The sequence below is a fragment of the Mastigoproctus giganteus genome, chromosome 5 (assembly GCF_048544385.1).
Source record: "Mastigoproctus giganteus isolate SK-2022 chromosome 5, ASM4854438v1, whole genome shotgun sequence".
Classification (NCBI taxonomy): Eukaryota; Metazoa; Arthropoda; class Arachnida; order Uropygi; family Thelyphonidae; genus Mastigoproctus; species Mastigoproctus giganteus.
Genome location: NC_143579.1, coordinates 116991932 through 117017565, shown reverse-complemented (window position 1 = coordinate 117017565; position 25634 = coordinate 116991932). Strand labels below are relative to the sequence as shown.

The 25634-nt window shown below is 35.6% G+C and overlaps 1 protein-coding gene across 1 annotated transcript in view; it reads left to right on the top strand.

Annotated features, from left to right (window-relative positions):
* Rcd1 (Reduction in Cnn dots 1) overlaps positions 1-25634 on the top strand; it is a 350852-nt gene that overhangs the window by 183569 nt on the left and 141649 nt on the right. The window contains exons 7-8 of the mRNA XM_090374162.1: positions 7607-7756; positions 16450-16668. Of these exons, the coding sequence (XP_090230288.1) occupies positions 7607-7756; positions 16450-16668 (369 nt within the window). The remainder of the gene's footprint in view (positions 1-7606; positions 7757-16449; positions 16669-25634) is intronic.

Sequence of the window (25634 nt, the reverse complement as noted above, 5' to 3'; positions counted from 1 at the left end):
AAGAATATATATGAAAACATGATCAGAAACCAAACTAACAGTAACATATGCATATATATGAAAACGCATGCATATATATGCATATATATGCATATATATATATATGAAAACAAGAATATATATGAAAACATGATCAGAAACCAAACTAACAGTAACATATGCAGTAACCTAGAAAACATGATGGAAGCTCTAAAAAAACTGAAAATACCTTCATCAATAACAAAATACCCGACAATTACATCAGATACCATATAAATGTAGCCACACAAGCAAACCAACTAACATTAATCCTAATAGAATCATAGAAAAAAATCTTTTCTTTAAAAAATTAGAATAAACGCTCTAATTAGAGCTGAAAATTGACCCCATTTGAACCACAGGTTAATTGCGCATAGGTGAGGCTCGTCACCATCTGCACAGTACCTGGATGTCCAAAATCAAATCCCCACTAGCAGAGTTATTAATATTATTATATTATTATATTATATTATATTAATATTATTATATACCATGAACGTAAATACACTGGTCATCATCACTATGCTGGTATATTGCATTCCACAAAGGCTAACATATAGAATTAATTATTACAGCATCAATGCAAAAATGAGATTTATTTACAAATACAGAATATAACGAGAAACCACAGGGTTAAGATTCACAATGAAGGAGGCTGTATATATTTGTAAATAGTTATCCCCAAGGGCACATACAGGGCCATCATGCCTTAGAAAAGTGTTGCCGGTCCATCCTCTACGGATAACATTATTAATTTTAATAACTATCATTTCAATTTATTTCCATTTATTTCTATTATTTCTCATTTTTAGTTTAATTTAATGCATTAAATATAAATATAAAAATTAAAATCATATTGTATCTTATTCCTACAATAAAAAAAGCAAAAATATACAATTGTTCCAAGCTTTAAATTATAATTTAACATCCAGTCCATTCTTGTGAATGCAGAGCATTAGATTTTGCCTTCGGCAAGGTAAACTTTCACATCATGGATAAAACCTGGTACGTCTGCATAATAAATAGTACTGCACACACAGAACCTAAAGGAAGGTGGGAAAATTGAATATTTTCAGTCTGACCGCCACAGGATATGGAGATGAGGTACAATGATATTTTAATCTGATACATACCCGTAGGGCTTTGCATCTCCTATCACAGTTTGGTGATATAAACGTAAACTACCCTGTTTATTTAAAAATTAAGTAAATATATTCAAAAAATTACTATCTTTATTCCAAATTATTCACCAAGTAATTACCTAAATTTAACCTAGCAAAACTGGTATGGAGATTACTGAAACGGGTATGTATAATACATTCTTCTAGTATGGCTATATGTTAATTTTTGCTAATTTTCTCCAGTATTCTCTAATTTTCTACAATTTTCTCTAAATGTCTCTAATCTTTAATTTTGTTGTTTTTATATTTATATGTATCTATGGTATATTAGGCCATCCATACCAGGGCTAGATTTATATATAACTAGAGGGTTGGTTGGGGTCACTACAAACCTGATGCTCCCAAGTAGTACCAAAATTATTATAGAAAGTAATAATATATAAATAGGTTAAGTACATATATAACCCATGCACATATAATGTCTAATTGTCACTGTACAATAGCATTAACGTAGCACCTAATACTCTCATTTACACTGTTTAAAAATTTAATATTTAAATCTAATTGTCATCAGACATAATTAGATTTAAATATTACTTTTTAAATAAATGTAAATAAAAAATTTTAAAATTTTAAATTTAAATATTTAAATTTTAATACAACTTATATATATAATATAAGTTGTATTAAAAAGTAGTATTAATACAAAGGGTACTAGGAAAGTTTTGCAATATGACGCAACAATGAATCACAGGAAGCTGCTTGTTGCTGCATGTTGAGACATGTTCATACGTGCATAGTAGCCACCGCGCCAAGTCGATGGGCTCAGTTATTCATTAGTAGTGAGAGTGTAAAGTGCTTGCGATGGCATCATGGTCACAAAATGAGATAAGGACAGTTTTGCGGTATAATTTCGTGCGTGGTTTAACCATAGACCAGTGCTTAGAAGAAATGACTCTTGCACTAGATGATGATTGTCCACATCGTACAACGATATTCAGGTGGTATAGAGAATTCCAAAGGGGAAATTTCACTCTGGAGGATTCTGAGAGGCCGGGAAGGCCACGAACGTCAGTTACGGAGGAAAACGTTACTGCTGTGAGGAAAATGCTTGACGAAAACAGGCGAGTGACCTACCAACAGATAGAGGATACTTTGGGCCTAAATGCACCAGCAATTCGTTTGATTCTGCAAGATCATTTGCACGTGAAGAAACTTTGTTCTCTCTGGGTGCCGCATCAACTGACTGAAGAGCAGATGACACGACGTGTGACTTGGTGCCAGGAGATGTTAAAAAAGTTTGATAAGGGACAATCTCGGTATGTGAACAACATCGTGACAGGTGACGAGACTTGGCTGTACTATTACTATCTGCCGACCAAGGCTCAAAACAAAGTTTCGGTCTTTGATGATGACGACACACCCGTAATTGTCAGAAAATCCCGATCTGTAAAGAAGAAAATGATAGCTGTATTTTTCAAATCGAGTGGAATTGTGGAACGTGTCGTTTTGGACACGCAGAAGACAGTCACAGCTAAGTGGTATACTGAACAATGCCTGCCTAAAGTCATTGGATCTATGAAGAACCTGTGGCCAAAGTCAAGAATGGACACCTGGTACCTCCATCACGAAAATGCTCCAGCTCACCGCGCCAAAGCCTGCACCGAATATTTGACCACGACAGGACTGAAACTTCTCGAGCACCCTCCCTACAGTTCAGACCTTGCTCCCTGCGACTTTGCACTGTTCCCGCATGTGAAAATGAAGCTAAAAGGGAGGCGGTTTTCCAGTGATGAGGACCTTCTACGGGCTTGGGACAACGAGTGTGCTTTACTCCCTAGTGAAACTTGGCAGAACTGGTTTAAAGATTGGTTTCGGAGGATGGAGAGGTGTATTGAATGTAGAGGAAATTACTTTGAAAAAATTAAATAAACAAAGCTGTATTGCAAAACTTTCCTAGTACCCTTTGTATATTGAATTAAATATGCATAAATGGATGTGATAGTTATACAAAGTGCCAGCAACTAGCAGGGTGAGGAAAGTAGAAAAAGGAAGTAGATTTATGAAAGGTGAAAGAATGTTAAAATCCTAGAGGTTATGATAAATTAAAAGAAATTATGGGCGGAATTACCATGCCAATATAAAGTGGGGGAACTGTAAAGCAAAATTAGTACATCAAAATAATAATAAAATGCAAAAAAAAAAAAAAATGGAAATGAAAATAAAAATTATATTCATTTTTAGGTAATGCAAATATAGGTAATGCAAATATGCATGATCTGATGTCAGCAGAAATAATTATTGATACATGATCAGGTATTTCATCAGAGGACTACACCTGACCATATATCAGGAACTGCATTTCTATACTTGTCTATGGTAGTAGAAGAAAAGTGAATGGGGACTACCTTGTCCATACTGTATTAGAAAGTGCTAATTTCTTTATCATGACTTGTTTTAGCCATTCACTTTTCTTCTACTACTATGGACAAGTATAGAAATGCAGTTCATGATACATGGTCAGGTGTAGTCCCCTGATGAAATACCTGATCATGTTGTTGTCTATTGGGTTTAACGACACTAGGGCTGCTGTGGCCAAATTGTGTCTGTTCATAGCTTATGTAGAGGCAACATATTGTTATAGATGTTTAATTATATCCTCCTGTACAGGCCAGTACATCTTAAATATGTCAAAAGTTATATTTGCTTCATTTTCTATACAATGAGATAGATCATGTGAGATATTCAACATGGAAAGTGGTTGATCGGATGGTTGAATGTAAGGGACAGTCAACCAGAAAATGACAGACCATAAGTTGTCTTTGACAATTTGAGCACTGTGGTGGATTTTCTCCCAATAATAGGAAGAGATGAGTATGATGAGTGTGTCCAATTCTGAGTCTTGCCAGTACCACATCCTCTCGTCTGTTTTGTCGGAAGTCAGATAGCCACAGCTTTGGTTCTTGCTTTATCTGGTAAAGTTTATTGTTGGTGTTACTTTTCCAGATCTGTAACCATTTATTGTAGAACGCTTTGTGAATCACAGACTTATAGTCAGTGTATGGAACCTGAGGATGTTGCGAGAGAGCCGGTTGGGGATTGTTTAGCATCAAAGTCAGCACTTTCATTTCCCGGAATGCCAGAATTGCCCAGGATCCAGCAAAAACTGATTGACTGATTGGACACACTGCAAGAGAATAGCTGAGAGTGAATGTGTTTCAACGTAGGGTGAGAGGAGGAGAAATTCTTTCTTGTAGCAGAGACAGCACTGAGGGAGTCAGTGTAAATTATAGCAGATGGGATGTAAAGATCTCTAATCTTACTAAGTGCTAACTTTATAGCATATAATTCAGTGGTGAAGATGTTGCAGGCTAGTGGTAGTGAGGCTGTAACTGAAAGTGAAGAAAAAACTGCTGCAGTACCGCAGTTTTTGATCTGTCAGCATAGATTTTACAGGCATGTGAGTTTAGAGTGAGCTGAGTGCAACTGCCTGACATTGCAGGGAAGTATGACTTTCTTTCCCATTGCAAAAAATGTACATCGTAAGAGGCAGAAACATACGTCCAAGGAGGAACAGGTGCACTTGTGTCCTGAAAAATATCATTTAAGTTGATATCCCAACTCTGGACAAGCTCTCTAATCCTGAGTGAGGCCGGTCGGTCGATTCTCATTTGGCTTACTCTCATAAAAGGAAACCCACCTAGTATTATAAAGAAACTCCCAACTGGGGTGCGATGGAAGACTCTGAATCTTAGCAGCATAATGGAGCAGTAGTGTTTTCCTACGAAGATGTAATGGGGGATCATGCACTTCAGTGTAAAGACTTTGGATCAGAGAAGTCCTGAAAGCTCCAGCTTTCCTCCAACAAGTCCTCAGAGCACTGTGCTGGATGACATTCAGCCATTGTAAAGTAGTGCTTCTGGCAGTCATAAACTGGACAACCATAGTCTAGGCGTGAATGGATTAAAGTTCTGTAAAGATGCAGTAAAGTATACCGATTAGCTCCCCAAGACGTGGATGAGATCGACCGAAGTATGTTCAAATGCTTTAGACCAATATTTCTTAAATGAGTGATGTGAGCTTGGAAATTAAGCTTGCTATCTAATATCAGTCCAAGAAATCTAACAGTGGTAACAAGCAGTATTGGAGTATGGTTTATTTGCAATTCAGGATCAGAATGGAAGGCGCAACACTTGCAAAAGTGAGTGGCAGTGCATTTCTTTTCTGATAGCTGGTAACCATTCCGTAAAGTCCAGGATTCTATTTTAGTTATGGCAAGTTGGAGCTGCCGTTCGATGGTATTGATACTTTGAGACTGACAGGAAATGGTAAGGTCATCTGCATACATATAGGTTTCAACAGTATTTGGGATGTCTTTTGTCATGCTGCTAACTTGGATAGCAAAAAGTGTTGAACTAAGTATTGATCCCTGTGGGATTCCTTCCTGAATATGAGAAGCAGAAAGTAAGTTTCTATATAGTACCTGAAAAGAGCACTACTGCAGGAAATTTTGAATTATTTTGGGCAAATGACTCCTAAGTTGAAGATGATAAAGATCCATAATGATACCATGACGCCAGGTAGTGTCAAATGCCTTTTCAAGATCTAAGTTGACCATGACTAGATGTTGTTTCCTGACAAAGGCATTGCGGATATGAGATTTGGCCTTGATGAGCACATCTAGGGTTGATTGGTTTTTCCAAAAGCCATACTGATGATCTGGCAGGAGATTCTGTGACTCCAGGATCCAAGTGAGCCTTGAATGTACCATCCTTTCAAAAGTTTTTTCCAAGCAGCTCGTGAGAGATATAGTATAACTTTATGTATAACAATATAGGTCTATAATTTTGTACCAGAATTGCATGCGACGGAACGGCATTTACATAAGTAAGTTTTTGGCCAAAAACAAAACAAATCAAACTGTCATGAACTATTAGATTAGGATCTAATTCAGTTTCATCCAAAGTTCCAGGCACTGTGGGATATGTTCCATTTCTGATTGCAAGCAGGAAAGTAGCGAATTCTAATTAATCTTGATTAGCCCTCATGTTTTTTCTGTAAATGGTGAATTTTGAAAGAATTCCACAAATGAGAATATTTTAAACAATTTCTGACCATTGAGTGCCTTGATCCATGAGGAACAACTGGAAGCACTTGATGGAAATCTCCCAAAACAACAACTTTGCTGCTGAAAAGCACATCGTTATTCACGTTATCTTGTAATAAGTGGTTAACAATCATGAGAGCATCACAGGAAGCTGTTGGCACCTCATCCCATAGTATTAGTGGAGTAGACTTAATGAGTTCAGCTGCTGGACTATTTTTTTTTTTGAGAGACAAAACAGACGATTCATTTAATTTAATAATTATTTGAATCTTCTGTGAACTGTATGTCCCTCAGGGAGCAACATTGTAGCTATGCCAATCTATGTCAACTGGAATAACAGGAATGTTATTTCCAAGGCAAAAATTTATATACACTGATAAACATAGGTCTTGCCTGTGCCACAAGATTTACTTTTTTGCTTCTAATCACAGAAAAATATTCCAATTAAAGTAAGAAATAAAAACTAACATCCTGAAATGTAAAGCACTGCAGTCTAAATAGTTGGAACGTTATGTTGTATATGGCCCATCTTCACTGTTCCGATTAGGTGGTACTGATCATTAAAAATTCTGATTTAGAGAATGCTTGATAAAGCTGTCTACACTTTTTTGTTTCATTTAAACAACCACTATACCTATTATTATATAGGTATGTTTCTTTCTATTTTTATTTCCCTGTATTGGTCAATTTCTAAAATATGACTCAAAATTTACTGTTTTTGAACCAGAGTTTTAACAAAAACACCATAGTCTCTTAACTTTATGTATAACAATATATGTGCTAGCATTCAAAAGGAAATACCGGGTTATGTTAGGATTTGTTGATTTACAGAAATTGTTTCATTTTCAACAACTTATTCACAGTTACTATTTAAATTAGAGATTCTCTACATTTAAAAGTATATAATTTCTTTACTAAACTGCATTGTAATTTTGTAATATAAAATGTTGCAGGCATATGTATTTTCTTGTAGTTATATTCCAGTGTTATATTTCAATATGCTTTATAATATGCATTAATCCATTTGAGAAGTAATGAACTATTATTTGTATGGAATTCTATTTGTAATGTAATCTGATTTGAAATAATGTTCCTATTTTTATTATAATTTTATTATAATTTTACAAGTATACCTATATTTAATTATAAATATAGGTATACTTGTAAAAGTATACCTATATTTATGAAGACATTTATTATTAAAAAGAGTTGAAAGTTTTGCAATCACTGAAGTTCATAAATTTTGCTGGCTTTTTTTGTTTTTTTATTTCCATTTTATCTTTTCATGTAGATATATTATTTGCTTTTTAAAAAATCTGAAAAATAAAAGCACCACTTACTGATTTTGCACTTTTGACAGGTTCCAGCTCTCATAGATAAAATATTCTCTCTTTCTGCACATGTGACAAGATCAGGTAGCTCTGCATTGGGGACAAATTCTGACACCTTAAATCAACTTTTGAAGAGACCATGGGATCCTATTACACCTTTGCTTAATCAGCATAAACCAGTATATATATATTTTTTTTGTTTTTGTTATTATTATTATTAACAAGAATGGTGTGTTTACAAAATAATTGAGCAGTTATTCTCCTATTCCATAATGTTTTTGCAAATTAAAAAAACTATGGATAAACTGCACTTCACAATGTGTGGATAGGAATTTATTAATTTGGATGACTGATATACATTTAAATTTAGATTAAACATCAGATGAGGTTTTGACTCAGAAATTGTAATGTGGGATTGCTTTGTTAATTTGAATGGAATTTAGATGTTTAAATAAAACCCATTACAGTTTAGTGAAGTGTAGGTTTTCCATAGTATAGATACTTGCTTGATAAAGGTCCCCATTCATCTTCCACATTAGAAAGATTATTATGATTATATTTGACTTTTATGAATTTTCCGTGAAATTTACAAAAAATGCCTTTTATAATTTTTGTAAGCAGCTTCCTTCTTTTACAAATTTCAGCCAAGTTTGGATTGTTTGTTTCAAATATACACTTGTCTTCTTATTTTGCAGTACAGATCCACAGAATGCTGAAGTCATGATTAGTATTTGTTTGAACAGTGCTTCTAATCAGAAATCCAGTCTTATCTTTCTTTAGCTTGTTCTGTTGAAGAGAGTACTTAAAATTTAAGTATCAGTTATTAAATAGATTCCAAGGGAGAATTCTCCATTACAGTGATGTCTTCTCTGTCCTCCTCTTCACTGCCATATATACAGTGCAGACAAAAAAACTGCATCACTTGTGAATTTTGCAAATAATGTGTTTTGTGCTGCATTGTGGGTTGCAGAAATGTTTGAAATACATTTGTTAGATGGCATATATATCTCTGTGAATAAAATTTAATAAAAAGACTCCACCTAATTGCCATACCTAATTGCCATAAATATCTTCCCAAAGGGTAAAATGCATAATTAATGGAAATATGAGAAATCACGCAGTCATAAACAAACAGTACATTTTATTGCATTTATGTGTACAAACTGAAATGGCAAGTCAACATAATAGTATTATGTACTGTAAATCAGCAAAATAAGCCCTTAATATTTTGTTGTTCCTCCTCAAGCTGTAATTACAGCCCTGCAACGATCTGGCATAGAGTTAATCAACTTCTAAATATACTGTTGCCCAATTCCGTGGTACCACACCCTTAGAATGCTCACCTGCAACTGAATCTTATTTGTTGGCTTCTTCTGGGCAATTTTAGACGACATTATGCACCAGCAATTTTCAATAGGGTTCAAATATGTTGCTGGGCTAGTTCAACACTGTAATGCCAGCATTTCTGAGGTATGACTGCACCTTAAGGGAATAAAACATGGGAAAACATTGGTGTAAGTATGTTTTCAGCCTTGTGAGACAAGAAGACAAACTTATCATTAAATCTAAATAGTGTAAAACTTACCAATTTTGCTGTATGACGAGGTGCTGAGTCCTGTTGAAAAATGCAGTTTTGGATGTCTGTATGGTGATCCCCAATAACGGGTTTCAGGCATTCTTCCAAGATAGCAGTTTAGGTTTGTGCATTCACCATTCTGTTAATGAACTTAATTCGCCCCACCCCTTTGTTTGTTATGCATCCCCCAGACCATTTGACCGGTGAGGAACTTTACAGTCGGTGTTATGTAGTCAGGATGGTATGCCTCTGATTTTCATCTTCTGACGCTTCTCATCCGAGCCATGCAGGTTGAATTTTGATTCATCAGAAAAGATGACGGTGTCCCATTGCCCTTTTGCCCATGAAGCATGCATTTTAGCCCAAGCAAGTTGTTTCTTCCTCATTTGTTGGGTCAACAAAGTCTTCTTCTTGGGCCAATAGGCATGCAGACCACAATCCGAAAGCCGTCTTTGGATAGTTTGTGCACTTGTTTCAATGCCAGACGCCATCTCAAAGTTCAGTTTTAGATCAGGAGCACTAGCATGGTGATTATGAAGGCATAGCCATTTCAAATATTGATCTTGGGTAGGCGTAGTCACTCTCTTATGGCCTGATCCAAGTCTTTTCTTCACATCACCGGTTTCACTATTTAATTTCACCAATCGGGATACTGTTGACTGGTGGCAGCCTATTTTGTCAGCAATAGCACGCGCGCGTAGAAAGCCCTTCTTGAGACAGAGCAACAGCTACACTTTTTTCCCTTGGTGTCATCTGAACATATGGAGCCATGGTTACACCTTTGCAAAACAGGATGCTACTGAGTGTGCATTCCCTTCCAACGCCATATTTATAGAAGTATTATCTGACGCAATACCTTTGCTTTGCGACAAACAAAATGACTGTAATCAAACAATATCTTATACATTTCACTACAAATCTTACTTTTTTTTAAGGTGATGCAGTTTTTTTTGTCCACCACTGTATATATATGTACTGTGTGTGTGTGTGTGTGTGTGTACACACACAACCTTAATTAAAATGCATGCCAATAGCATGGCAAACTAAGTACAGTCAGTTCTGCTATAACGTGCATTTTGGCAACACAAATTTGCTCCAACATGACCGATATATTAGGGAACAATGCGGGTATAATGCAATTTTCGCATTGGCTCATGCGTGATTTCGTCTGTGAGTAACATCAGGTGAACGCAAAATGTGGCATCAAGCTGATCATGGCAACCTGCACAGCAATACATACTAGTTTACTAAGCTTAAAAAATGTCAAATGTGTGAGAGCTATATTTCCCATTTACTGTAGTTGTATTGGTCGGAGACACACTTGTCATTCACTGTATTCACAAGAAATTTCATGAGGCATGATAGCTTGAGCAGAGGATACATTTCTGGAGGTCACTACCATAAACCAATAGGCGCCTCCGTAGCCAGGTGGGAAGGAGCAGCAGTGCGTAGCACACGCTTCTTGATTAGACCGGGGTTCGAGTCCGTCACCACCAAATATGAAGGATGCGGAAAGGTCACGAAATGACCACCGCATATCCCGGAGCAATATGGCCTTTGTTGCTAATGCTCCTAAAAAAAAAAAAATCAAATAACAATAACAACCATAAACCAATAAAAACAATTTGCAGTACCCAGTTTATTGGACTTTTCTGTTAGTGCAATCTATTATAAATGGGTAGTAAACTCGATCTTATTGCATTTGCTATAATACAGATAGCTGGAATTCTTTGGGTTTTTACTTTATTATGGTGAAATGTATTTCCCTTTCCATGAAATCTTCAATCATATAAAAAAAAAAAAAAATTTCAGAATCTTCTCTGCATTCTTATATTTGATGTGTGAAATTGTTACTGCATATCTCACTTGTGCAATTTGTGCATGCCTTGTTCGTCCTTAATAATTGCTTATCTTTTTTACTGTTTTAAATTTTACAATTCAAAAAAAAAAAAAAAAAAAAAAATGTCAGTGAACAGAAATATTAATTATAATGCATATATTACAGTGTTATATTTACTGTAATATTTATTTATTTAGTAGAAATTTAAGGCATTTAAATCTGTGTTAGCAATTTTATTTAGTTTCTAACTTTTTTTTTTAGTGTTTTACTTACCACATTGAATTTTTTTTTTTTTTTTTTTTTTGAGTGCTCTGCCCCTATCCCTGTTTTTCCCATAAACTGTGTTGTTTTTAATGCACGAAATGCCATAATGTGGAGATTTTTAGGAATACATGTACCGTGTTATAGTAGAACTGACTGTAGAGCGAAATAATTAACTAAATGAATGAAACAATACAAAAGAAATGGTGGGGAGGTGGGGGAAATAGTCAAGAAGATGTTACTGTAGAAGGAATGCTCCTAATATAATTTAGAATTTGAAAGCCAATTAATTAAAATTTAATGATGCCCCCTTGATGTCACCAGGTTCAAATTGTGTGAAATATCGCAAAGAATCGAGCCGTAAACTACGGGAACAAATGAACTAAAAATAGAAATAAAATAGACTGACCATTATACCCCATGTCAACGGAGAACCAAAGGCCAATGCCATGCAAGTGCTTGGCTTTCTGTCTTATTATTTTTCCACTGCATAAGGACCACTGTTATTTAAATCCATTGCATTTATGTCTCGATCTTTGGATTGAGACACCAATGCAATGCAAATGCAAATCTCGATCCAAAGATCAAGATGCCATTGCAATAGATTTTGTGAATCCTTTGTGATATTTCATATAATTCAGACCTGGTGCCATCAAGGGGGAGCCATTAAATTTTAATTAATTGGCTTTGAAATTCTAAATTATATTAGGAGCGTTCCTTCTACAGTACCCCCTTTGTGACTTCCCCCTCTCCCCACCATTTTTCTTTTGTATTGTGTCATTGGATTAGTTTATTATTTCGCTCTACTGGTTTACTAGCATACATTTTAATTAAATTTATTTTATGCAACATTTGGTAGAATATGCATATTTACTGCCACTGATGTTCACATTACTAATTTTATTTTTCTTCTTATTTTATTCATTATAATTTGTTAAACTTTAGAATATATATATATATATATATATATATAATAATAAAAGAATAATAGTATTAAGAAGCTAAGTAATCATAGACGGTGGAGAGTAACAGTACGAAAAGGAAGGTAACGTTGATTATGGATCAGGGACACTGCATTAGCAAAACGTACCCTACAGCGATAATATGTGTGTGTGTGTGTGTGTATATATATATATAGTATGTATAAAGTGTGAAGAAGATTTTTGTTTAATCCTATTGAATCTACGGTATACACTAGAAGTGAATTCAACAAAATGGATAAGGAATGTAGCGATATATGGTATAATGAGGTGACCAGGTAAGATGAGAGAGAGAGAGAGAGAGAGAGAGAGACTGCAAGAAATTAAAATAATTAATGAAAAGGTGACCAAAATAAGACTACATTTCAATGTCTTCATTAGAGGCCATCCACCGAAATTATGAGAAAGACAACAATGTTGCCAACCGGGTCAGCCAGGTGGGTAAAGTGCCTGCCTGCCTGGCAACCTGAAAGTCACGGGTTCGAATCCCGCCTCTGGCTTGGATCACAGTAAAATGCAAAAACTTTGCGAGGTGCATTATGGCCATAGAAGCTGATGCACCAACAACTAACAAGAAAAAAAAACGCACAACAATGTTCTTGCTCCTGTTTCCAACATGTTCTGTATGCTGTGGTACATGTGGGCTGTAGACACGTGTGAAGAACGAAATTTGAAATTTTGTGAAAGTCTAATAAATGGTGCCAATAAATGAAATTATATTATGTAGGACATACAGATCATGGATGACCTTACAGAAGCAAAAAAGAATTGAAAAAACTGAAGTAATGATATCGGAATGTAGGAATAGGCAAGAAGAAAGGAACTTACTGTTACCTTGTAAGGCTGAAAATAACCAAGATGTTGGCACGCCAGTATATTTATGTATAGGTATGCTGGTGGTCAGATTTTGCACTGCTTCTATTGGAATGAGCAGTGGCGTGGAAAGCAAGTTACTGGGGGATTTCAGGCACTACTGAGAGTCATGAAACAAGTAAATACATGGGCTGTGTTAGAGTCACTAAGAGTAAGAACAGGTGCATGTATAGTTGCATGTACACCAATGCTAGGAGAATATTAAATAAATTAGATGTGCTGGTCAAGACATCAAAGGCGAATATTGTTGGTATATCAGAGACATGGTGTCGCTCAGATATAAGGAATGCAGAATTGGAATTTGGAGAGTATGATGTGTACAGAAAGGATAGGAAGGGAGGAGGGGTTATGCTGTTAGCTAAGAAACACAAAACCTAAGGAAGTGCATCCAGTTGACATAGATGGACAGTGCAATGAGTCAGTTTGGTGTGACATAAGCACGGGGAAAGCAAAAAAATGAGAGTAGGAGTTTGTTATAGGCCTAATTACTCTGATGTGTACAATGAACAATTATTCAGAGAAATAGAGTGGGCCAGTAAATCATAATGTCTTGTAATCAGGGATTTTAACTTTCCAGGTATTGACTGGAACTTGTGGAATGGTCACTCACACACTAGCGAGGCTTTTTTGGGTTTATTGGATGATAGTTTTCTACAGCAGCTTGTTAGAGAGTCAGCCAGAGGATGTAACACTGTTGATCTGATTATCAGCTTCAATTATTCATACATTAAGAATTTACAGATAGAGGAACCACTACATGGCAGTGATCACAGCATACTGATGTGGGATTTCGTTAAAGACGTAACTACCATCGGGGGTAAAGGGAAGTGTTTTTGCTTTCATAAAATATTTTAAGTTCTATACAGTGGGACCAACTGAAGATGTTACAAAGAGCAAATTCTAGATTTGAAGCATTCAAGGAATAATCTTGTAAGCTACTAGGCTTTTTGTTCCAACTAAGAAATACTGTTCTAAGTTTAGGCCCAAATGGATGTCAGATGAAATAATGAGACTCATGGCAAAGTAGAAGAATGCATGGGATGCACATAAATTGTGAGGCTACACAGAAGCCTATGGTAGATAAAAGCTAATTTGTGATCAAGTCACAAAGAAGGTTAGGGAAACGAATGCAGATTATGAGAAATCTTTGGCAAGTGATGCCAAGAAAAACAGAAAAGACTTGTTTACTTATATAAACTCTAAAAGGAACGGGAATAAATCAGATTAGTCCACTTGATATCAATGGTTTGACTGTAGATGATTATTCTCAGATAGCTGCCAAACTAAATGAATATTTTGCATCTACATTCACACGAGGAGTTATTGAAGGAGGAGAGGAATGGAAGTTGAATGATTTTGTAATAACTGAGAGCAAAGTGGAGGAGAAATTGTTGAAGTTAAACATAAGAAAGGCACCTGGGATGGATGGGTTCTATCTAGTTATATTAAAGGAAATGGCAAAGGAAGTAAGCAAACCATTAGCCATAATTATGAGAGCATCCTTGGACTCAGGGGAATTTGCCATGGACTGGAGATGTGCAAATATATCTCTAATTCACAAAGGATGACACAAGTATTCCAGACCAGTGTTAGTTTGTCTCCAGGGAAAATAATGGAGTCACTGATTAAAGAAGCATTACATGATCATCTAGAAAAGACAGCAATAATACTTCAGACACAGCATGGGTTTGTTAAGGGGATGGCTTGTCTGACCAATTTGATTGGATACTATGGATACTAGCAGAGACATGGAGGTGATTATCCCTTTGTATAAGGCAATGGTCAGGCCACACCTTGAGTACTGCGTACATGTCTGGAGGCCTCCATTTAGGAAGGATGTAAAGTTGCTAGAACAAGTACAAAGAAGGACAAGATTGGTGAGAATAACAAAGAGGGGGTGCTGTTATCAAGAAAGGCTTAAAATTCTGCAAGTATCAGCATCTGGAGACTAGGTGCAATGTAATCTGATTGAGGTGTATAAGGCCTTGAATGGTTTGTGCAGGCTCAATACTTATGGGATTCTTCCACTTTATCTCAGATTATAAACTTCATGGGGCAAATTGAGGAAAAGATAGTTGTAGAATAGATGTGCAGAAATTTGCCTTTAATGAGCAGCTAGCTGATTGCTGGAACAGAGTTCCATCTGTTGTTGTGGAAGTTGTTAGGTTAAATAAATGTAAGGCTATACTAGACAAACATTTGGAGAAACTGTGGATGAATTGGGAAGGTTTTTTTTTTTACCATCCCCTTTGGCTGATGATGTATAAACTTGCTTTCTTGCATTATATGCCTTAACTAATGCTAATGTGTGTGATGGAAGAAGATGGTGCAATTAGTGAAGTAGGCATAGTTAAGTGCAGTTTTGTGCTTATACAATCACGGAAACAAATATCTATCTGATGATGTAAGAGTTAATGAATGAATTTTTGAGTATTAAGTAGCAAAGAATGCTTTGAATAAAATAAAATGCTTTTTTCTATAATTGGCAAGAATCTCCCCCCCCCCCCCCCCGCCACCAACTCCAAATTGTAAAATTTATGAAAAACCCTGTTGTCTTGCAAACTTTATAAATATGATTTCAGAGGCAAACAAGGCTTCCATTCCTAGACACACAAAATAGAACAACTTATTTCTATTTATACGTCTAGAGATTCCTTTACTAATTAGTAAATTAATGAATGCATTGGGTCTCAAAAATAGAACCTTTTTCATGGCTCTGAATTCTTGAACCCGAATTAGTGTTTGATACCCTAATACATAAAGAAAATAGTAATAAAACTGGTAAGTCTATGGGAAAATCATGCAATACTTTTCTGTGACTGGTATTGTTTAAGACAGAGAAACATTGTGTATATGAGAACGTGATTAAAATTCTCTGTGCTAAACATGAGTAGAACTAACTAGCAGCAGCTTTTTAGTTTGCATTGATAAACAAAATACAACGTATATGCACATTTAAAACAGCTGGACTGAAATCTAGAAGAAAAGTAAACTTGATAGAAAACTGTAAAAGACACAGAATACCACAAAAGTTGGCAAGTATGGTTATGTTTTTTCATAACTTTATTAGTAGTGGCAAAATGATGGAAAGAAGCAAGCTTATATAGCATCAGCAATAAAAAAAAAATTAAATAAAAAATAGAAAAAAAAAAGTCACTTCGTGTGCCATAACTTCTAAAAATTTGTTCATTTCCTTTAAATTTATTCAAACTTGTTGCCATAAAGAAGCTACAGACTGAATAATGTAATTGTATAATAGTTATTTATGAAGATTGGGAAGCTATTATAAAAACTGATGACTGGTAGTATTATATTTTGATACAAAATGTAATTTCCTTATAGAAAAAATTGCAAGGCATCCCGTTAATTTTAGTGACACCTAGTGGACCAAATCAACAGTCTGTCAACCAGATTCGTCGTATGAGATTTTGGCATGCCCAGCTGGCTGCTATGGGTAAAGTTGTAAATGTTACATTTCATACAGTGAATGGGGGAATTGGTGTCAGCATCAGCCAATGTTTGGAACATATAATTGGAGCTGTACATTCTAAAGTGGTTGAGGTATGTTGCTCTAATGACTGTGTGTGTGTGTGTGTGTGTGTGGGATTACTATAAAAGATTGGAATAAATTTAAAAATTTATTTCAGAAAATATATTCATTTGAACTGCTGAGCTTAATTAAATAATTATTTATTTATTATTTCATATGAAACAAGAGCAATATATATTTCCACCTAAAAGTTTGGAATCAAATTTCATTTTTAATAATTTTCAAAGTTTTTATTAAAATAGGACCAACTTGATTACCAGTTTTATTAAAATATTTTCTGTTATCTCTAAAAATCAAAAAACTTAAATAATAGTGAAGAAACTTCTAAAATATCTGGGAATATTCCAGAATGGTGTAGAAGATTCTTGAATACAGTAGAGCATTGTAGAAGATTCCTGAACATTGTAGACGATTCTGGAATATTCTAGAAATGGGAGTATTGTTTCAGTATTATAGAAGATTGTAGATGATTCTAGATTGTTTTGCAATAATATGAATTGAGGAATAAGAGCTGTAACTTATAAAATTAAATACATCTCACTCAGAAAGCGTTTGGTGTAAGTGTTTCATGATAAACAAGGCAAGAAATAAGGACTGTGTTGAAAAAAGTGCTGCTATACTTCTCTATAAAGAAAGTTATTCCATGAGAAGTATTGGCAAAAACTAGGTGTTTCATTTAAAGGGGAACAAACCACGATCGTGATGACTGTGTAACAATGGAAGCACAAGATAAGACCATAACACCGATTTATAAATGCAGTCAATGACATTGCACATGAAACCTGTGCTGAACTCAATAGGAACAGAGAAATCCCCTGTAAAACTCTGTCTTACACAAGCAGGACTTCCTGGTCGTATAGCTGTCCAAAAATGCTTATTAAAACTGGAAATCCTAATTCAACATTGGGACAGTAGAAGAGGAGAAAAACATATTGTGTGCCAAATTTGATGAATCCAAATTTGAATTTAAGCTTAGAGTTTATATGAGTTAATCAACTGAAGAAAAAATGGTGCCACATTGTTTAGTGCCTACAATCAAGCACAATGGTGGTTCCAGCACAATCTGAGGTTGCTTCTGTTTTCCTAGAGTGGGTGATATTGTTAGAATTGATGGAATTTTAAGAAAAGAAGGCTATAAACACATTGTTAAACATAATGCAGTATCCTCTGGGCTTTGACTTTGTGGAATAAATTTTATATTATAACAAAACAAAGACCCGAAGCACAGCTCTAAGCTGTGTAGGGACTTTCTAGCAACTAAACAACAGAGGCGGTATTGCAAATTATAGTGTGGCCACCCCAATTGCCTGACTAACCAATAGTTCTTTTATGAGATCATCTAGACCAGTGGTGTGCAAACTCCTTCAATTTATCCCACGACCCCTCTGAGAGTCGTGGGATAAATTGAAGGGGTCGTGGCAATTTTTAAATAAAATTAGTTTTTGTGTACATAAAAGCAAAAAAACCTGTTGTTAAAATTATTTTTTCAATACTGTAGGTGTAGAGACCATACTACTCGAACGAAGACTGAGATATGAATGAAACCTACTGACACTCTTTATTTTTTAGGGTGATTACACATGTAATGCAGGTGGCGTTCTTACTTATTGTTCGTGTCGGGAAGATGCCTTAATTTGCTCACTGGCTATGGACACAAAGAAAGCAGTGATTAGTGCAACTTCTCTCGGCACCTCCGTAGCCAGGTGGGCAGGAGCAGCAGTGCGTAGCACACGCTTCTTGATTAGACCGGGGTTCGAGCCTATGACCACCAAATACGGAGGATGTGGAAAGGTCAGGGAATGACCACCGCCATATCCCCGGAGCAATATGGCCTTAGTTGCTGATGCTCCTAAAAAACCAAATAACAAACAAATTCTCAAATTGTCTATATTGCCTAAAGGCCAGTGGTGTGAATATACAGTGCCAGTAGTTAAGTGTCTAGCACGTACACTTTATAATTCGGTGCTTTCATGTCTAACTTGTGCTTTTTTTTTTTTTTTTTTCCCCTTTCTTCTGCTACTTTTTATATTATCATTGTTTTTTAGACAAAAAAAGTATATTTTACTATGGACAATTAGGTAATCAGAACAAACTACTGAGGAATGACGATAATAATGTTGCTACAGATACTTCAGAGCTAGTAAGGTAAGAAATATATCATGTGAAAATTTAGACACTTAACATTATGTCAAGTGTAGTGCAACCACCAATTTCTGGTAGAGAGCCTCATATTCCAAATCAAAAGAAATGAAAAAGAACAGATTTCAAGAGGAGTTTATGAAGTATGGCTTCACTTAGTGTGTTGATGATGAGCAACGTCCTATGTGCATATGTTACAAAAAACTGGCTAACAAAAGCATGAAACCTATTAAATTAAAAAAACACTTACATATGAAACATCCAGAACTAATGAAACAAACTGAATCCTTTTTCAAAGGACATGCCAACGTCATACAAGGTCTGAAATCTTTCATGAAGAAACATACAGCAGTTCCTTGTAAAGCTTTAAGAGCATCATGTAAGTTTAATATTTAATAGGAAAAATTTGAAATCACATACTATTGCTGAATCTCTTGTTCTCTCTGCTGCAATAAAAATGATTTCAATTATAAATGGAGAAAAGTACAGCAACGATTTAAAAACCATTCCTCTCTCCAGAGACAAAGTTTCGAGGCATATTACAATCATCGCTGACAACATAAAATTCAATTTATTAAATCGATTGAGAGAAAGTCCAATTTTTACAATACAGTTTTGCAATGAATCCACAGATATTTCAAACCTTGCTCAACTTATTGTATATGTCAGATACCTACAAGGGAGATATTTTGGAAGATTAGCATTAGCAGTGGCATATGATGCAAGAAAGCAAGCTTATGCAGCATCAGCCAAAAAAAAAGAAAAATGCTCCCATTTCACCCCTCTATTTGTTCCAAATACCTGCTCAGCTCAGCCTTAAATTTATTTAGGCTGTCAACTTCCACAACAAAGGTGCCACCAACCAAACTACCCGCTGGCTAAAGGCAAACTTCCACACATCTATCCTACATCTGTCTTTCCTAAATTTGAATTTATGCCCTCTCAGGTGATTATTCTGAGCAAGAGGAAGAATCCCATCAGCATTGAGCATGCTCAAACCATTCAAGGATTTATACACCTCAATCAGATCACCTCGCAGGTGCCTAGTCTCCAGACACTGTAATTTGCGAAACTTAAGCCTTTCTTCGTAAGAGCAACCCTTTGTTCCATTCAATCTTTCTATTTTGCAAAAAGCTTTGGAGGAAAGAATGATGGGCGAGAAAATTTTGATGTATTTTCTTTCAAACAAATAATTTAATGTGGAAGAACTGTATTGCGATTTATACTGGTGGTGCGGCTGCATTAACAGGAGAAAAGAAAGGTTTAAAAGGCAAAGGAAAGGAAATTGGTCCAAATATAGTTTTTAATCACTGTATTATACATAGGGAAGCATTAGTATCAAAGGAAATGCAAACTGATTTGCACAAGTTTTGAAAGATGCAGTAAGTGTGATCAACTGTATTAAAAGTAGAAGCTTAAATAGCTGACTTTTCACTATACTTTGTAATGAAATGGGATCCACTTATGAAACACTTCTTTATATACAAAAGCAAGGTGTTGTCCACTGGTAAAGTCTTGCAACGTGTTTTTGACCTCAAACATGGAAGTTTTATTTTTTTTATTGGATAAAAATTAAACCTTGCTCAATTGTTTACAAATAAAAAATGTCTTGGAAAATTAGTTACCTTGTTGATATACTTGAGTAACTTAATTAAAGTTCTTCAAATTTAATGATATGTTGATATACTTGAAGAACCTAAAGTTCTTGAAATGATTTTAATTTACGTCTTCAAGGATAGGGAACAAAAAAAAACTCAGTGATAAACAGAAGCTTTCAAAAAGAAGCTTAATCTCTGGAAAACTGAAATGTTCCTGTGTTTTTCTGATTTTGTTAATAGCAATAATATTGACATTTTAAAATTTAGGGATATCATTGCTACCTGCCTAACAATGCTAATTAAGAATTTTTCTAAACGATTTAATGTATCTCCAGAAAAAAAGTTGTGCTTGAGTCATGATCCATTGCTTTTGAAATTTCTTCATGCCCAGAAATTACCATTCAGCCATAGGAAGATCTTGTGACCTGTCGTCTGATGAAGCATTATGTGCTCATTTCAGGACTACAACTTGTGAAAAATTTTGGCTTTCCTCTTCGAGACGAGTATCAAGAATTATCGAAAATGGCAATACAAGCATTGCTACCTTTCAGGTCTACATATTCATGTAAGGTTGGTTTCTCAAAATTAACAGCTATAAAAACAAAACAGCTTTCTAGACTTGATCCAGAAGATAACATTAGATTAGCAATTTCAAATATTGCACCAAATATGGACCACATATCGGTTATCCAGGCTCATCCTTCTCATTAATTGTTTTGTTTTGTAATTGTTAATTTTTTTATTGTTTTCTAATCTTAATTGAAGAATAAGAAAAAAAATATTTAATATGAAGAAAATTGTTTAATTTTTTAATGTGTAAATTAAAAAAGGAAACAATTTTTTTTTACCTTTTTCAGTACTCGAATAAAATTTTCTATTACATAATTTATAAGATGTCATTTTTCTTCTCTAAAAATCTGGTCGTCCTAACTCGAGGGTTTGTATTGAGTGGTTACGTCAATTTTATATTTAATAAAGGTAGGCACAAGCAAAATAAATTTGTGTGCCACTGATCTACACCATCATGTCTATGAAGTCTGCCCACCTTTGCAGAATTTATGCAAAACTGTTCAGATCACTTAGAATAATGTTAGTGAAGACAATATTATAAAATTAATCACCAGAATGCCATGTCTGTGTAAGGCAGTGATAAATCTCTTGGAGGATATTTTGACTAAAAATTACTATAGTTGTAAGTATTAATTATTTCAATATTTCTTGCTGTAAATTTTTAATGCTTAATTAAAAAAACTTAAAATACTTTGTTGTGTGTGTGTGTGTGTGTGTGTGTGTGTGTGTGTGTGTGTGTGTGTGTGTGTGTGTGTGTTTTTTTTTTATATTAAACCTTATATTGTCATAGTTAATTTTAAAAAATAAATAAAAATTACAAAGACTGTTGTCATATGCTGTGATTCCAAACTTTTAGGTGGGAGTGTATATGCTTCAATACAGGATTAAATAAAAATTTGTATTATCTGTGTAGAAGTACGGGTTTGAGTTGGCATTTCTGCTGGACAAAAAAGTAAAAAAAGAGAGAGAGAGAGAGAGAGAGAGAGAGAGAGAGAGACAGAGTGTGAGAGAGAGTGTGTCTGACTGCTATCCCTGATACCAGCAAATTACATCCTTGAGCAAAGAAGCTTTAATAAAATTCTTCTATCTATAACAGAATTGAATGCAGACCCTTCAAAATAAGTGATAAAGCCACTGTACTAGTGTAGGTACAGTGGAGCTTCAGTTTGTGAACTGCTTTCCTACAGCCCACAGTCTGTGTGGGAAAGTTTTAGGTTGGTTAAAAATTATTTAAATTTTATATTAAAAATTTTCTTCATAATTTTTTATGTACTTAACTTTTTAAATACAACACTGGATGAATTCGTCCATTGTTGTATTTGTTTTTTAACCCCATCTATGAAACTACTTGACATATAATAATAATACCTAAGCAAATAAATATTTATTGATTTTTAAAATGAAAAATAAAAATATTATTGCAGTGGCCCACCAGATCCTTGAATCTCCCCAGAGTAGCTCACTCACTCAATACACTAGTTGAATATCCCTGCATTGTCACGAAGGCAGTCAGCCCCCACTTTGTGGTGGTGTAATTTGTTATTTTTCTGCTGCAGAAACAGAGTAGTGTAAGATCAGTTTAAAAAATATATATATACACACACACACACACACACACACACACACACACACACACACACACACACACACACACACACACACACACACAACCTAATTTTAATGAGAAAAGACTTGAAAGAAATTTTTTTTCTGATTATTTTTTAAAAATTAATTTTATGCTTATTTTATCATTTAAAATAAAATAAAATTACTTACCAACTGTTGGTTCTGTAGCTATTTCTGGCTAGCCACTCATGGTCATTAGTTGGCCAGTTATGGTTACACCAAAGGTTGCGGGTTCGAATCCCGCCTCGGGCTTGAATCAAAGTACTGCAAAAACCTTGGGAGGTGCATTATGGCCACAGAAGCCGATGCGCCAACAACTACCCAAAAAAAAAAAAAAAAAAAAAATGGTTACACCACAGTTATTACTGGATCTGTTTTTTTAAATTCAGTGATTCCTTGTCTTTTTGAATCAAAGGCAGATCTAGCCATAATTTATTGAGGTAACAATATCATAAGAAAATCGCTCTCTTTACATGTAATGCAGAAGCAGATCATGCTTTTGAATTTTTTTTTTTTTTTTTTTTTTTTGAGAGGGGAGAGGAAGGATCTAGAATTCTGTTTCTTTGGAACTAAATACTGAAATAATTGTATCTATTAGATCTGGTTTATCAGAAACAGCAAAGTTGACCACAAATTACACTCCCCAAAAATAATAAGTTTTAAGTTAGAGCACTTTACATTGGTTAACTAGGACCTAGCCTCTCATAAAGCTGGGGGCTACCTGCACATGCATTTCACTTGAATACTTTTAAACAAACTGAAAGGGAGAGAATGTTTCCTCTTGGAAGTCTTAGTTTTTAGTATTTGTGCCATCATCTTCCTTCCAATTTTGTCCTTCCATCTCACTTCTCTTATTTTACTAGTTAAAATAAGAGAAGTGAGATGGAAGCAGCAGGCTATTCCAAAAACATCATCATACCTCCCAACACTCAAAATCATCGTGGAATGAAGAATGTTTGCATGCTAAAAGAGAGAAACAAAACAATTCGAAGATGTCCCACTACAGAGAACCTCATATCATTCAAAAAGGCACGAGCAAGAGCCAGATATGTTAGAAAAGCCAGTAGGAAAGCATCCTGGATAAAATTTGCATCCACATTAACAAATTCTGCACCATTTTAATCCACCTCCAATCCTAAACTGGAATGGACAAATCACTACACAGCCTTCAGAAATAGCCAATGCACTGGGCAAAACTTTTGCCAAAACATCAGCAACCACCTTATACTCCCAGTTTTCATATATACAAGGCAAGAATAGAAAAATACAAACTGGATTTTTTCATAAGAAATCAACAGCACAACCTTCCATTAACTTTCCATAAATTGAAAACATCTTTATTGCAGACAAAGAAAAGTGCAGAGGACCAGACCAAATCCATTACATGATGCTAAAAGAACTGGACGACCAATCCCAAATTGCATTACTTGAATTATATAACAAAATCTTCTTAGGAAACCAGTTTCCAGATAGTTGGCATCATGTAATAATTCTAGCTTTCCCAAAACCAGGGAAGGACCTCTCTAACCCATGCAACTACTGTGCAATTGCTTTAACAAGTTGCCTAGACAAAGTTATGGAAAAAATTATATAATGCTCGTTTAACATGGTTTTTAAACAGAAATAACCTTCACGATCCAGCACAGCATGGTTTCAGAAAAATTGCTCAACACTAGACCTACTTATAAAATTAGAAAACAGTATACAGAATGCCTTCATCATGATCTGTTTTGATATAGAAAAAGCTTATGATGTGGCATGGTGTTATGGAATTCTTCAGAACCTATACCTCCTTGGGTTACGCGGACATCTTCCCAAATGTATCCAAAAATTCTTGCAACACAGAACATTTCAAGTTAGATTGCAGACTACCCTTTCGAAGGTCTTCACCCAAGGAGAAGGTGTGCCTCAAGGGTCTGTGCTTAGCACTACCCTTTTTGCTATTAAAATAAATACCATAACAGAGCATATTCCAAGAACCATTGATGCGCTTTATATGTTGATGATTTCGGTATTTCCTACAACTCTCAGAATATGTCCTTGAGGTTGTCACAGACATTCTCTCAGATATGCCAGACAAGCTGTACTTGCTACCTGGGAGTCTAAAACGCTGATGGAACTGATATTCGGGTGACACTCAAGTCAAGTGGACCCAATTTCGGCGAAGTCCGAACATTCTGTGACAGCCAAATCCTCTGCTTGCACCTTCACAATGGTGGGACTGTTAGTAATCCTGGGTATAACCTCCATGCACAAGTACATGGTGGGTGACCACCCAGGTGTGAACCAACGTAAGCAGGGGTCGAGGTGTGGCGCTCACACCACATGGAGGAACACCGCCCCTCTATGTTACCAGGCAGTACTAGGTGGTAGATGATTGTTTTGTTTGTTTGGTTGGTTTTTAGGAGCATTAGCAACTAAGGCCATATTGCTCTGGGATATGCGGTGGTCATTCCTTGACCTTTCCGCTTCCTCCGTATTTGGTGGTGACGGGCTCGAACCCCGGTCTAATCAAGAAGCGTCTGCTGTGCACTGCTGCTCCTTCCCACCTGGCTACGGAGGCGCGGTGGTAGATGACTCTCACCAACCGGTGAATACCACCACTTTGCTTATTGGAGGCTTGAAGAGGTGGAACCCATGTTTAGTCTCTAGAGCTAAGTTCCGGTCAACCCTTCTCCATCTCTTCCATCATGCAATATGACTGATGACATTTGAGGTTATGATGAACATCATGGCGAGCTCCAATATTCCTTACATTTCGAGGGTACAGCTCTAAAACGGTGTTCGCAGGCCAGCCGCTAGTTAGTACACTGGACCGAACCTATTGGTAACTCTCTAGGAGGCTTCCGGATCAGCTAGTGTACAATATTGCTACCTCTACTCTGCCAGATAGTAACTGGAGGGAGTCCGAGTAGTGTGTATGCGGGGAGCATTGTCGAGGCCACGTTATGTCAAGGATCTAGGTATATTCTTACCACGTGTACACCATATCCAACTATTTCATTACTTCATACAGCATGTCCCACCCACTTTTTCTTACTATT